General features: G+C 41.7%; 1 protein-coding gene across 1 annotated transcript; it reads right to left on the bottom strand.

Moving 5' to 3' along the window:
- Positions 1-11710: 11710 nt before the first annotated feature.
- On the bottom strand, positions 11711-14302 carry ADAM29 (ADAM metallopeptidase domain 29). Its single transcript, XM_005556329.4, has one exon. The coding sequence runs from the start codon at positions 14300-14302 to the stop codon at positions 11711-11713; it is 2592 nt and encodes an 863-aa protein (XP_005556386.3).
- Between the last annotated feature and the right edge of the window lie 452 nt (positions 14303-14754).

The raw sequence follows: 14754 nt of genomic DNA, 5'->3' as shown, positions 1-14754 counted from the left end.
CATCCTGTGGTCATTTCCCGAGTGCCAGAAATGCATAATTGGCACAGATATACTTAGCAGCTGGCAGAACCCCCACATTGACTCCCTGACAGGTAGAGTAAATTCTATTATAGTTGGAAAGGCCATTAGAGCTTCTACCTAGAAAAATAATAAATCAAAAACAATAACACATCACCGTAGGGATTGTGGAGATTAGCGCCACTATCAAGGACTTGAAAGTCGCAGAGGATGGTGATTCCCAACACATCCCCATTCAACTCTCCTATTTGTCCTGTGCAGAAGACAGATGGATGTTGGAGAATGAGTGTGGATTATGGTAAGCTTAACCAAGTCGTGATTCCAACTGCAGCTGCTGTGCCAGATGTGGTTTCATTGCTTGAGAAAATTAAAACATCTCCTTGCTGGGAACAAGCCCTAAGCCTGTCATAAACAGGCCTTAAAGAAACTGGCCAAAAACAGGATTTCTGCAGCAATGTGACATGCTCATGGTGGCTATCATGCACACTGCTAGAAGTGGTTGGTTTACTGGAGCAGGGCAAGGAACACCTGGCCTGCCCAGAACAGAAAACTGCTCAAACTACAAACAATAGCAGGAGCAGCCTGTGCTTTAAAAATGTATTTTTGCTGCAGATAATCAGCCAGAGCCTGTTTCTCTACTCCTCGCTAAGAATGCTTTGTTTCCCGTAAAGAATGCTCTTAGTTAATCTGTAAGCTATACAAGCAATGCTTATCACTGCCTTGCTGTCAATAAATATGTGGGTCAAACTCTGTTCATGGCTCTCAGCTCTGAAGGCTGTCAGCCCCCTGATTCCACTTTGCACTCTATTTCTGCATCGTTGTCTTTAATTCCTTTAGCACCGCTGGTTTGGGGTCTCCACAACTGAACTGGTCTCAGTAAGTGGCATCCAACGTGGGGGCTTGAACCTGGGTTGAAGCATCGCCAGAGCAATGGTTGGAGAACGTGGAACTATTCTGGAGGACACCCAAGTACTCTTAAGCAATCCCCATGGTGAGAAGAAGGGGAGCTTGGAAGCATCAGGGTAACAATGGGACGAGGGTTGAGCAGACACAAGGCTTACTTGAGTCTGCTTCAGCAGCTCCTCAGAAAAGGGGAAGTGAAGGTTAGCACTAGCCGACTTATGCAGCTTTTTAGTGCAGTAGAGAAATATTGCCCCTGGTTTCCCAAACTGAGGAACTATGAATGTAGAAGTCTGGGAAAATGTAGGCAGCACACTGAAAAAGGCATATAAGGATGGTGCTGAGGATATTCCTATAACTATCTGGTCAGTGTGGGCCCTGGTTCATTCCACTTTGGAGCCTTTCCACACACATGACAAGGAGAAGGAATCAGAGGAAGAAGGAGAGTATAACGAAGTACCAGAGCAGGTTTCCTTGCCAGCTAAAATGGCAAATGAGGGAGAGGTTTGTCCCTACCCCTCTGCACACCCTCATTATTTTGAAGAAAAGGAGTGGTCTGACCCTCCAGATCTTTCTGTTCCAGAGGACACTGGACAGCAAGTAATTGTCCTAGTGACTGTTCGAGCAGTGCCTTGAGCGACTGCTCTCAATTCCATTCAGGTAGGAATCCAGCAAGTTAGACAAGAGGGTTATATGGATGTTTGACAGTTCCCTGTTAGAATACACAGACCTGATCAACAGGGGAATATTATAGCTATGTTTGAGCGTTTTCCTTTTAAGATACTTAAATAATTTAAACAAGCTATTAATCTATATGGACCAGGTTCTCCTTTTGTAATGAGACTGTTGAAGAATGCTGCTGTCTCCATTTGGATGATTCCTACAGACTGGGGTGCTCTTACTCGAGCTTGTCTAAGTCCTGCTCAGTTCTTACAATTTAAAACTTGGTTGGTAGATGAAGATTCCACTCAGGCTGCTCACAAGCCCAGGCCCAACCTCAAATTAATGTAACTGCAGACCAACTTTTGGGGGTCGGTAGTTTGGCTGGTTTAGATGCACAAGTGGTCATGCAGGATGATGCCATAGAGCACCTTAGAATAGTGTTCATTAGAGCTTGGAAAAAAATCACTTCAGGAGGAGAACAATACTCTTCCTTTAGTGCTGTCAAACAGAGACCAAAAGAACCATATGCAGGTTTTATAGCCAGGTTACAGGAGTCTCTTAAAAAGGTGATTGCAGATTCAGCTGCTCAGGATATAGTGTTGCAGTTATTAGCTTTCGACAATGCCAATCCTGAGTGCCAAGCCACTCTGCAACCTATTAGAGGAAAAGCTACATTTAGTTCACTGCATTAAAGTTTGTGATGATATTGGAGGTAATCTGCATTAAGGCTACTCTGCTAGCCTAGGCAATGGAAGGACTGAGAATGGGTAAAGGAAATACTCTGTTTCCTGGAGCTTGTTTTAACTGTGGGAAGCATGGTCATACTAAAAAAGAAAGCAGAAAAAAATCAGCAAGTCAGGCCGCCAACTGGGGGAAAAAAGAAAACTGCTGAGTCTGAACTATGTCCAAAATGTAGAAAAGGAAAACACTAGACTAATCAGTGTCACTCTAAGTTTGATAAAGAAGGGAACCCAATTTCAGGAAACACCATGAGGGGCCCGTCCGGGCCCCGTTTCAAACCCAGGGATTCCCAACTCAGGCCATTCCCTCACCCGGTACGATGCCTGTTCCCTGTCACTACCAGTAGTGTTGCAGTAGACTTATGCTGTGCAAAAGCTGTGAGCCTTCTGCCTGGGGAATCTCATCAAAATGTGCCAACAGGAGTCCGCGGACCCTTGCCAGCAGGGACAGTAGGATTACTTCTAGGCAGGTCTAGTTTAAATTTAAAAGGGGTACAAGTACAAACAGGAGTCACTGATTCAGATTACATTGGGGAAATTTAGATTGTTATATCTACTTCTGTTCCCTGGAAAGCAGAGCCATGAGAGCATATAACACAGCTCCAGATTGTGCCGTATGTTGAAATGGGGAAAAGTGAAACTAAATGAACAGGAGGATTTGGAAGCACTAATAAACAAGGCAAACCAGCTTATTGGGTAAATCAAATTACTGATAAACATCCTACCTGTGAAATAACTATTTAGGGAAAAAAATTAAAGGATTGGTAGATACAGGAGCGGACATTTCAATCATTTCTCTACAGCACTGGCCGTTCGCGTGGCCATTTCAACCCGCTTGATTTAACATAGTTGGAGTTGGTAAAGCCCTTGAAGTATATCAAAGCAGTTGTACTTTGCATTGTAAAGGACCCAATGGACAATCTGGGACTATGCAACCAATTGTAATTTCTGTACCTATAAATTTATGAGGAAGAGATTTATTACAGCAATGGGGAGCACAAGTGTTAATTCCAGAACAACTATATAGCCCTCAAAGTCAACATATGATGCATGAAATGGGGTATGTTCCTGGTATGCGATTAGGAAAAAATTTACAAGGATTAAAGAAACCACTTCAAGCAGAAGGGCAGAATTCTCATCAAGGTTTAGGATATCATTTTTGATGGAAGCCATTGTTAAGCCTCCAGAACCTATACCTTTAAAATGGTTAACAGATAAGCCAATTTGAACGAAACAATGGCCACTGAGTAAACAAAAACTGGAGGCTTTAGAGGACTTAGTTACTGAACAATTAAAAAAAGGACACATAGCTCCAACATTTTGCCCCTGGAATTCTCCAGTCTTTGTTATTAAAAAGAAAAAAAAAAAATCAGGTAAATGGAGAATGTTGACAAATCTTAGCGCCATTAATTCAATGATACAACCTACAGGCGCATTGCAGCCAGAATTGCCTTCTCTTGCTATTATTCCAAAACATTGGCCTTTAATGGTTATAGATTTAAAAGACTGTTTCCTTACTATCCCTTAGCTGAGCAAAACTGTGAATGGTTTGCATTTACAATTCCTGCAGTAAACAACTTGCAGTCTGATAAGCATTTTCACTGGAAAGTGTTGCCACAAGGCTTGTTAAACAGTCCAACAATTTGTCAGACTTATGTAGGACAAGCAATTGAACCTACTCATAAAAAATTTTCAGTGTTACATTATTCATTATGTAGATAATATTCTTTGTGCTGCCTCCACTCGGGAAATATTACTCCAATGTTATAACCACTTGCAAAACTCGATTTCCCATGATGGTTTAATTATAGCTTTTGACAAAATTCAGATTACTACCCCTTACTCCTACTTGGGGACCTTAGTAAACGGCATTACCATTGTGCCACAGATAGTAACCATACATAGGGATCAATTGAAAACATTAAATGACTTTCAAAAATCACTAGGGGACATTAATTGGATACAATCTGCTCTAGGCATTCCTACCTATGCCGTAAGTAATCTATTTTCTGTCCTTAGAGGAGATCCTTGTCTCACTAGCCCTTGGCAATTAAAGGAGGCTCAGGCAGAGTTATAGCTGATTGAGATGTGAGTGAATAAAGCTCAAATAAACAGAATAGATCCAGAAAAGACTTCAGACTTATTGATTTTTCCAACTCAGCATTCACCTACTGGTGTTACTGTCCAAGAGCAGGACTTCTTTTTCTTCCACATACTAATTCACAGACTCTAACTCCTTATTTGGATCAAATTGCTACTCTGATAGGAAATGGGAGTACTCGAATTGTTAAATTACATGAATATGACCATGGAAAAATTATTGACCATGGAAAAATTATGTCCCTCTTATGAAGGCACACTTATACAACAGGCCTTTATAAATAGTCTTACTTGGCAAACCCATCTAGCTGATTTCTTAGGTGTTCTTGATAATCAGTTTCTGAAAACAAAATTATTTCAATTTTTGAAATTAACTAATTGGATTCTCCCTAGAATAATTAAATTTAAATCAATTGAAGGTGCTGAAAATGTTTTTACAGATGGGTCTAGTAATGGTAAAGCTTCTTATTCTGGGTCAAAAAGTAAAGTTTTCCAGACACTCTAAACTTCAGCTCAAAAAGCAGTGCTTGTAGCTGTAATTGAGGTGCTGACTGCTTTCGAGATATCTGTCAATGTAATTTCTGATTCTTCATATGTGGCTCATTCTATACAGTTAGTTGAAAATGCTCAGCAACAATTCGATACAGATGAGCAACTGATGACTTTATTTGCCCAATTTCAAACAGCAGTTAGGAGAGGAATACACCCTTTTACATCACTCACATTAGGGCTCATACACCTCTTCCAGGAACTTTGACTGCAGGGAATCAAGTAGCTGATCACCTAGTTACTATTGCATTATCTAATCCTAAACACTTTCACAATTTAACTCATGTTAACACCTCTGGTCTCAAATGCAGATACAGCATAACCTGGAAATAAGCTAAAGCTATTATCTAATGACGCCCAACTTGCCAAATGGTGCATTCCTCATCTTTTACAGGAGGAATTAATCCTCGAGGATTGGAACCTAATTCTCTTTGGCAAATGGATGTCACTCATGTTCCTTCTTTTGGTAAATTGGCTAATGTACATATATGTATACATACATTTTCTCACTTTTGTTTGGGCTCCTGTCAAATGGGAATCTTCTGCCTATGTTAAATGGCATCTTCTGCAATGCTTCACAGTTATGGGCATTCCAGATTCAGTTAAAATGGACAATGCCCCAGGCTATAGTAGCCAAGCTCTAGCTACGTTTTTCTCTGTATGGAATATTAAACACATTACTGGCATCCCATATAATTCACAAGGATAAACCATTGTGGAAAGAATGAATCTCTCCCTAAAACAGCAGTTACAAAAACAAAAAGGGGGAAACAGTGACTATGGGATTCCACATATGCAATTGAATCTAGCATTATTGACTTTAAATTTTTTGAGCCTGCCTATAGGCAAGATGCTGAATGGCATCTACAGAAACCAGTGCAAAGACAGAAGCAGAACAACTGGTTTGGTGGAGAGATCCAATAACAAAAACTTGGGAAATAGGTAAAATAATAACATGAGGTAGAGGCTATGCTTGTGTTTCTCCAGGCCAAAACCAGCGGCCAATTTGGATACCATCAATACACCTAAAACCTTATCATGAGCCAGATGCTGAGGAAGAGATTTTGGGAGGCACCCGAAGACTCCCCAGTTGCAGCCATGTCGAGACTGACAATAAGTCCCCTTTCCTGCTTGTAGTGGGTAATTCAAAACTTGATCTCCCTAATCATCATATTACTTGTCAATAATGTATATTGTCTTCTTGTGTGAATTCTTCCTTGTGTAATACTGATCATTCTATTTTAGTGGTAAGAGCCCTAGAAGGAGTATGGATACCTGTAAGGCTTTCCCATCCTTGGGAAGCCTCTCCTTCTGTGCATATTATTACTGAAATTCTTCAAAAGATTTTGAGGCACTTTTGGTGTTTCATTGCTACTTTAATTTTAATCATTATGTGATTGATTGCTGTCACAGCTACTGCCACGATAGCTGGAGTTTCTTTGCATTCCACAGTACAAACAGCAGACTATGTAAATAATTGGCAGAAAAGTTCTACTCTGCTGTGGAATTCCCAAGCTAATATAGATCAGAAATTAGCTAATCAAATCAATGATCTCCGACAAATTGTAATATGGCTAAGAGATCAAGTAACTAGTTTAGAATTTAGAATGCTGTTACAATGTGACTGGAATACTTCTGATTTTTGCATTACTCCTCATTTGTATAATGAAACAGAGCATGAGTGAGACAGAGTTGAGACATTTAAAGGGTCATACTGGAAGTTTATCTCTGGATATTGCAAAACCGAAGGAACAAGTATTTCAAGCCTCTCAGGCACATCTGACACTAATGCCAGGAACTGAAGTGCTTGAAGAAGCTTCAGATGGATTACCTCCTATTAAAATGGATCAAGACACTTGGAGGCTCTCTGATTTCAATGATGATTGTGCTTTCAATCGGTGTTGTCTTTGTGTAGTCTGCAGATGCGGATCCCAAATTCTGTGAGAAGTAGCCCACTGTAAAAAAGCTGCCTTTGCCTTTATTGCTTTGCAAAAACAGAAAGGGAGACATGCAGGGAACAATCCCTAAGCCTGCCATAAACAGGCCTTAAAGAAACTGGCCATAAACAGGATTTCTGCAGCAATGTGACATGCTCATTGTGGCTATCATGCACACTACTAGAAGTTGTTGGTTTACTGGAGCAGGACAAGGAACATCTGGCCCTCCAGGAGTTGAAAACTGCTCAAAACACAAACAATAGTAGGAGTGGCCTGCACCTTAACAATATATTTTTGCTGTAGATAATCTGCCAGAACTTGTTTCTCTGCTCCTCACTGAGAATGCTTTGTTTCCCATAAGGAATGCTTTCAGTTAATCTATAATCTACAGAAGCAACGCTTATCACTACCTTGCTGTCAATAAATATGTGGGTCAAACTCTGTTCGTGGCTTTCAGCTCTGAAGGCCGTTAGCTTCTGACTCCCACTTTGGACTCTATTTCTGTGTTTCTGTCTTCAATTCCTCTAGTGCTGCTGGGTTGGGGTCTCCATGACCGAGCTGGTCTTGGTGTCTCCTGGTACCTGATATGCAGCCATTGAATTGGCAAAATTGTTTTCTCCATTCCTGTCCAAAGCCCCACGAGAAGCAATTTGACTTCAGTTGGCAAGGCTCACAATATACTTTTACTATTATACCTAAGGGGTATATCAACTCTACAGCTTTATGTCATAATCTTATTTGGAGAGACCTTGATCACTTTTCACTCCCACAAGATATTCCACTGGAAAATTACATTGGTGACATTATGCTGATTGGAACCAGTGAGCAGGAAGTAGCAAACACATTGGACTTATTAGTGAGACATTTGCATGCCAGAGAATGGGAAATTAATCTAACTAAAATTCAGGGACCTTCTACCTCAGTAAGATTTCTAGGGGTCCTATGGTGTTGGAACTGTCGAGATAACCCTTCCAAGGTGAAGGATAGGTTGCTGCATTTGGCCCCTCCTGCTATCAAAAAAGAGGCACCAAACCTAGTGGGCCTATTTGGATTTTGGAGGCATTGCATTCCTTATTTGGGTGTGTTACTCCAGCACGCATTTATCAAGTGACCCGAAAAGCTGCATGTTTTAAGTGGGTTCCAGAACAGGAGAAGGTTCTGCAAGAGATCCTTGAAAAATGATGAAAGCTGCTCTGCCGCTTGGGCCATATGACCCCACAGATCCAATGGTGCTTGAGGTGTCAGGGGCTGATCGGGATGCTGTTCGCAGCCTTTGGCAGGCGCCCATAGGTGAATCAGAGCAGAGGCCCCTAGGATTTTGGAACAAGGCCCTGCCATCTTCTGCAGATAACTACTCTTCTTTTGAGAGACAGCTCTTGGCCTGTTACTGGGCTTTGGTGGAAATTGAATGTTTGACTATGGGTCAGCAAGTCACCATGTGACCTGAACTGCCTTTCATGAGCTGGGTGTTTCCTGACCCATTTAGCCATAAATTAGGTCATGCACAGCAGCATTCCATTGTCAAATGAAAGTGGTATTTACGTGATAAGGCTCGAGTAGGTCCTGAAGGTGCAAGTAAGTTGCAAGAGGAAGTGGCTCAAATGCCCATGGTCTCCACTCCGGCAACCCTGCCTTCTCTTAACCAGCCTGCACCAATGGCCTCATGGGGAGTTATCTATGATCAGTCGACAGAGGAAGAGAAGACTAGGGCCTGATTCACAGATGGTTCTTTATGATATACAGGCATCACTGGAAAGTGGACAGCTGCAGGACTACAAACCCTTTCTAGGACATCTCTGAAGGACAGGCGTGAAGGGAAATTTTCATTCCCGGTGCAGAGAACTTTGAGCAATGCACCTGGTTGGGCACTTTGCATAGAAGGAGAAATGGCCAGATGTGCAATTCTATACTAATTCACGGCTATAGCCAATGGTTTGGCTAGATGGTCTGGGACTTGGTACAAGTATGATTGAAAAATCAGTGACAAAGAATTTTGGGGAAGAGGTATGTGGATGGAACTCACTGAGTGGTCAAAAACTGTGAAGATATTTGTATTCCATGTGAGTGCTCACCAATAGATGACCTCAGCAGAGGAAGATTTTAATAATCAAGTGGATAAGATTATCTTTTCTGTGGATACCACTCAGCCTCTTTCCCCAGCCACCCCATCATCACCCAGTGGGCCTATGAATAAATGGCCATGGTGGCAGGGACAGAAGTTATGCATGGGCTCAGCAACATGGACTTCCATTCACCAAGGCTGATTTGGCTAAGGCCACTGCTGGGTGCCCAGTTTGCCAGCAGCAGAAACCAAAACTGAGCCCTTGATTTAGCACCATTCTTCAGGGTAATCAGTCAGTGACCTGGTGGCATGTTGATTATATTGGACCTATTCCATCATGGGAAGAGTAGAGGTTTGCTCTCACTGGAATAGACACTTAATCTGGATATGGGTTTGCCTATCCTGCATGCAATGCTTCTGCCAGACTACCATCTGTGGACTCACAGAATGCCTTATCCACCATCATGGTATTCCACTCAGCATTCCCTCAGGCCAAGGCACTTACTTTACAGCTAAAGAAGGGTAGCAGTGGGCTCCTGTTTATGGAATTCACTGGTCTTACCACGTTCCCCATCATTCTGAAGCAGCTGGATTGATAGAATGGTTGAATGGCCTTTTGAAGTCACAATTACAATGCCAACTAGGTGACTATACTTTTCGTGGTTGGGGCAAAGTTCTCTACAAGGCGGTATATGCTCTGAATCAGCATCCGATATAGGGTACTGTTACTCCCATAGCCAGGATTCATGGCTCCAGGGATCAAGGGGTGGAAGTGACACCAATCATCATTACCCATAGTGATCCACTAGCAACATTTTTGCTTCCTTCTTCCATGACATTATGTTCTGCTGGCCTAGAGGTCTTAGTTCCAGAGGGAGGAATGCTGGCACCAGGATACACAACAATGATTCCATGAAACTGGAAGTTAAGATTGCCACCTGGACACTTTGTGCTCCTCATACCTTTAAGTCAACAGGCTAAGAAGGGAGTTACAGTGTTCGCTGGGGTGATTTACCCAGACTATTAAGACGAAATCAGTCTATTACTCCACAATCGAGGTAAGGAAGAGTATGCATGGAATACAGGGCATCTCTTAGTGTTGCCATGCCCTGTGATTAAGGTAAATGGGAAACTACAACAGCCCAATCCAGGCAAGACTACAAATGATCCAGACCCTTCAGGAATGAAGCTTTGGGTCACTCCACCAGGAGAAAAAAAAAAAAAAAAAAGGACCTGCCGAGGTGCTTGCTGAAGGCAAAGGGAATACAGAATGGGTAGTAGAAGGTAATCATCAATACTAGCCATGACCACGTGACCAGCTGCAGAAACGAGGACTGAAATTGTCATCAGTATTTCCTCCTTCTTTTGTTAAAAACATTTTTGTGCATGTATACACTTGCACTAAGAAAATATCTTCATTTTATCTCCTTTCTCATTTATCACGTAACTAGATTTATTGACTTCATATCCGCATTTAAGTATTGTTAATTTTATATAATAGTATTTGGGTTGGAGATTGGTGAGTTTCCAGATGTACGAAGGATAGTTGTATTATTTTAGGCATAATCATGACCGTATTACTGTCTTTATTTGAAGATTATGCATGATCTCAGGAGGGGCGTATGGGTTCAAGTTGACAGGGGGTGGACTTGCGATGGTTAACATTGAGTGTCAGCTTGATTGGATTGAAGGATACAAAGTATTGATTCTGGGTGTGTCTGTGTGGGTGTGGCCAAAGGAGATTCACATTTGAGTCAGTGGGCTGGGAAAGGCAGACCCACCCTTAAACTGGGTTGCCACAATCTAATCAGCTGCCAGCACAGCTAGAATATATGCAGGCAGAAAAATGTGAAAAAGGAGACTGACCTAGCCTCCCAGTCTACATCTTTCTCCTATGCTGGATGCTTCTTGCCTTCAAACATCAGACTCCAAGTTATTCAGTTTTGGAACTCGGACTGGCTTTCTTTGCTCCACAACCTGTAGATGGCCTATTGTGGAACCTTGTGATTGTGTGAGCTAATACTTAATAAACTCCCCTTTCGCTCTCTCTCTCTGTGTGGTGTGTGTTTGTATTCCACTAGTTCTGTCCCTCTAGAGAATCCTAATACACCATTTCACCATTGATGGGCACCTAGGTTGATTCCATGTCTTTGCTGCTGTGAATAGTGCTGTGCTTCATCTCATTTTATAACCAGAGGAACCCAGATGTTGAAAGAGAACTATTATTATTATCCCACCTTATTTTGAAGTAAACTGTCTATAAGTTTAAGTAATTTTCCAGAGACAGTGAAGGGCAATGGTAAAAAACAAACAAACAAACAAACAAACACCGTGAAAATTAAAAGTAAATTAAAAAAATAAAGCATATGATGCCTCCTCACTTCTGCTTCATCCATTACATCAAGATTAGTACTATAACAGAGCTCAGTCAGAAAAAGGGAAACCATATGAGTGATTTTGGAGGAAATCAGGAAGAAAAGAGATCTCCCAGATTTCTAATTTCCTATTCTTTCTCCCTGTTGCAAATCCCTATAGGATGAGGGCTGATTTAGAAGAAATATGGTTCCTGCAAAGTAGAATGAAAAAGAAAGGATTTGGAAGCTGAAAAACAACAAGTTAAAAACTGGTATGCTACACATATGCCATGGCTTTTTTAGGAAATATAAAGTGGCAAGGTTTTCAGAAAAATAAACTTTCAAATTATTTAAAACAATGAAGAGTAAGTAGAAACATACTAGGAATTATTTTTTTAATGTACCTTTTCCAGATACAGATTTTGGAAATGGTACTGATTGCTTTGGTTTCCCACTTTGACTCCGGGAAAGTGTCACATGAGGTTGACTCTGGGAGGGTGTCACCCAAGGTTGGCTCTGGGAGGGTGTCACAGGACGCTGACTCTGGGAAGGTGTCAACTGAGGTTGCCTCTGGGAGGGCATCACAGGAGGTTGACTCTGAGAAGGCATCACCCGAGGTTGACTCTGGGAGGGTGTCACAGGAGGTTGACTCTGGGAAGGCATCACCCGAGGTTGACTCTGGGAGGGTGTCACAGGAGGTTGACTCTGGGAAGGCATCACCCGAAGTTGACTCTGGGAGGGTGTCACAGGAGGTTGACTCTGGGAAGGCGTCACCCGAGGTTGACTATGGGAAGGTAACTCATGAGGTGGATGCAGAATTTTTTCCTCTTCTTTTGCAGATCGAGTTTGAACATCTTGCTGCTTTTTTATTGGCTTATGTTTTTTACAAAGTCGATAAAGACAATATAATAAGATAAACAAAACAATAAGCAACAATAAACACAGATAACAAAACTTCTTTTTCTTCTTTCTCTTAGGGGGTGGGCCACTGTCAATACTACCTCCATAGCCTTGTATCAGGCAGTTGGGAGGGTCCCACAAATAATTGCAATGGCAGTGATGTTTATTGTTGCAGATGCCCCTCTTGTTACAAAATGCAGGTGAGCAATTACTATTCAAGATGGTTATATGGACACAGTGCCTGTGGATGCATATATGATCTATCCCACACTCTGTTCCATCTTTCACTTCACCAATATCAGGTCCCTTCATCCCCAAATGGTAATCAGTACTCCAGCACATTATGTCATTGAAGCGAGCCCAATGAACAGTAGTATGATCACTCAAACTGGGAATCTCTGTCACATTCTCACACTGAATTCTTCCACACTGGACATCTGAGATATTACACTTGATATATGAAGCATTTTTGATACCACAGTGACCAACACGTTCACCTAAGGTGTTCAATTGTTTGTAGCAAGTCTGACTCGCGGTATTTGCCCCTGCACCAAAAATCCTCCTACACTGTTCATTGCGGTCATGACAACTCTTTTCATAGCAGTAGGACCTCTCCTTACAGGGAATTCCATCTTCCACATAAACGTCATCTGGGCACTTATGGGAAGTACCACTGCACCACTCTGGAAGATCACATTCATTGGCCTCCTTTCTACACACTTCCCCTGATGGTAGGAACTTGCAGTCTTTGCAACAAAGCCCAAAAGCACAAGTAGAACCATCGGTCAGAGTGCAGTTTGACAGACAGCAGGGATCTTTTGCACAATGCTTTAAAGGCCCACAGTCACACTCCTCTCCTTCTTCAACAATACCATTCCCACAGCGCTTCCTATTAAAGATGTCCTTTGTGTAGAGATTTTCAAGCAAACACTTTGTCCTCTCTACAGTGTGTGCCCAAAAATCACCATAACTACAGTTACTAAATTTAGTTATTGGTGGGTTAATTTCATGCATTATGCATAGATATTGTGAACAACGACATGTACCATAATCATGGTTCATGCCCAAATTATGACCTAGATGATGAGCCACTGCAATTGAAAACGTGCCCAAAGTTTTGTTCATGAAAGTAACAATTGCACAACTGCGGTCTAGTGTACACATTCCGCTAACAGCTCCTATGCCACTTAACCCTCTTAATCCTCGACTTGTGAAAATATGTGAGGTGTCATGTCGTAACCGGGGAGTCATGTTGTCCAACTTCCACTTGCAATATAGGTGCAAAGACTTCCTTACATCATCTATTACAATGAAGTTTTTATTAGTCCAGATCTCCAAACCAAATAATAACACCTTAACACCAATTACATCAAAAATGGAATCCACTATATTAAAAATAACATATAGATCCTCCAGCAACTGTGAGTCATTCCTTTTATAACGAATGTATAGATAATTATCAATGACAACTACCATTTCAATAATTCTAAAATGAATCCACCAGCCCACATAAGAACTTTGCTTCAGAGTGGAATTATCAATTTCTTCAAATTCCATTCGGCATGTTATTTCATTTTGCATAAATCCGGATCTCATGGTTGAAAATTGTTTCTCCTTGCTGTCCATCTTATATACCAGATGTTCAAATGTGGTAGAAAATGCTAGGGGCTTGATTTCATAAGCAATGTCATTTATCTGTAATATTCCTTGAAAGCCCCCAAAACAGGTACTGAGGGACACCAGGGATTCTGGGTCCCCTTCCACATAACCATGATAGTAGCAGTTATTCTGGACAAAAGGTTGGTCCTCAAGGATAGCACCCTGGTCTGTGTAAGTGAACACAGGGAGGTGTTTGGAGAACAAAAACTTCTTGACCTTCATGTGGATAATGTGTTTCTGACCTCCAAAGGGAAGGATATAGGAGAGCCAGCCTGGAGGTTTCATGCCTCTGGCAGTGCCAGTTACCCTCACAGGAATCACCACATCCGGAGGGCTGTGATATTGGGGGTGCTCCACCTGGATGTGTCCAGAACAGGACAGAAACACCCCAAGCCAATGCAGCAGGAGTAACACCTTCATGTTCAACAAGGTTTCAAATCACAGTGATTTTGAAGTCACTGTTATGGAAACACTGGTCCGGAGCAGAAGTCAGGGCTGGAGTCACAGGTGGTGCGGCTCCTTCTTCTGAGTTGGTCAGTGTGTAGTACTAATCATTAAAGATCCATCTTCTGGGAGAATTGAACCATCAGAGCTGCAGCACTATAAATAAAATGAAAAGCAGCATGTGGATGAGTGTACAGAAATTTTTCTTATAAGAGAATCCAGTGGGGAAGAGGAGAAAGAGAAAAAAACATGAGATAAAAGTCATTAGTGCTTTGATCAAGGAATGACTCAAGAAATTGCCTAGAATTTCCTCTTAAATATTGACAGGGAAAAGGGAATAGGGAGTGTACAGAAAATAAAACTTGGCCATACACAGATAGTTATTGAATATAAGTGATGGGAAATTGATCCACTATACATTTCTTTAA

Source organism: Macaca fascicularis, chromosome 5 (assembly GCF_037993035.2).
Source record: "Macaca fascicularis isolate 582-1 chromosome 5, T2T-MFA8v1.1".
Classification (NCBI taxonomy): Eukaryota; Metazoa; Chordata; class Mammalia; order Primates; family Cercopithecidae; genus Macaca; species Macaca fascicularis.
This window is presented reverse-complemented; position numbering and strand designations above follow the sequence as displayed.

What these genes read in the sequence shown, in the direction of transcription:
- ADAM29 (XM_005556329.4), bottom strand. Translation starts at nt 14,302, where the DNA reads ATGAAGGTGTTACTCCTGCTGCATTGGCTTGGGGTGTTTCTGTCCTGT.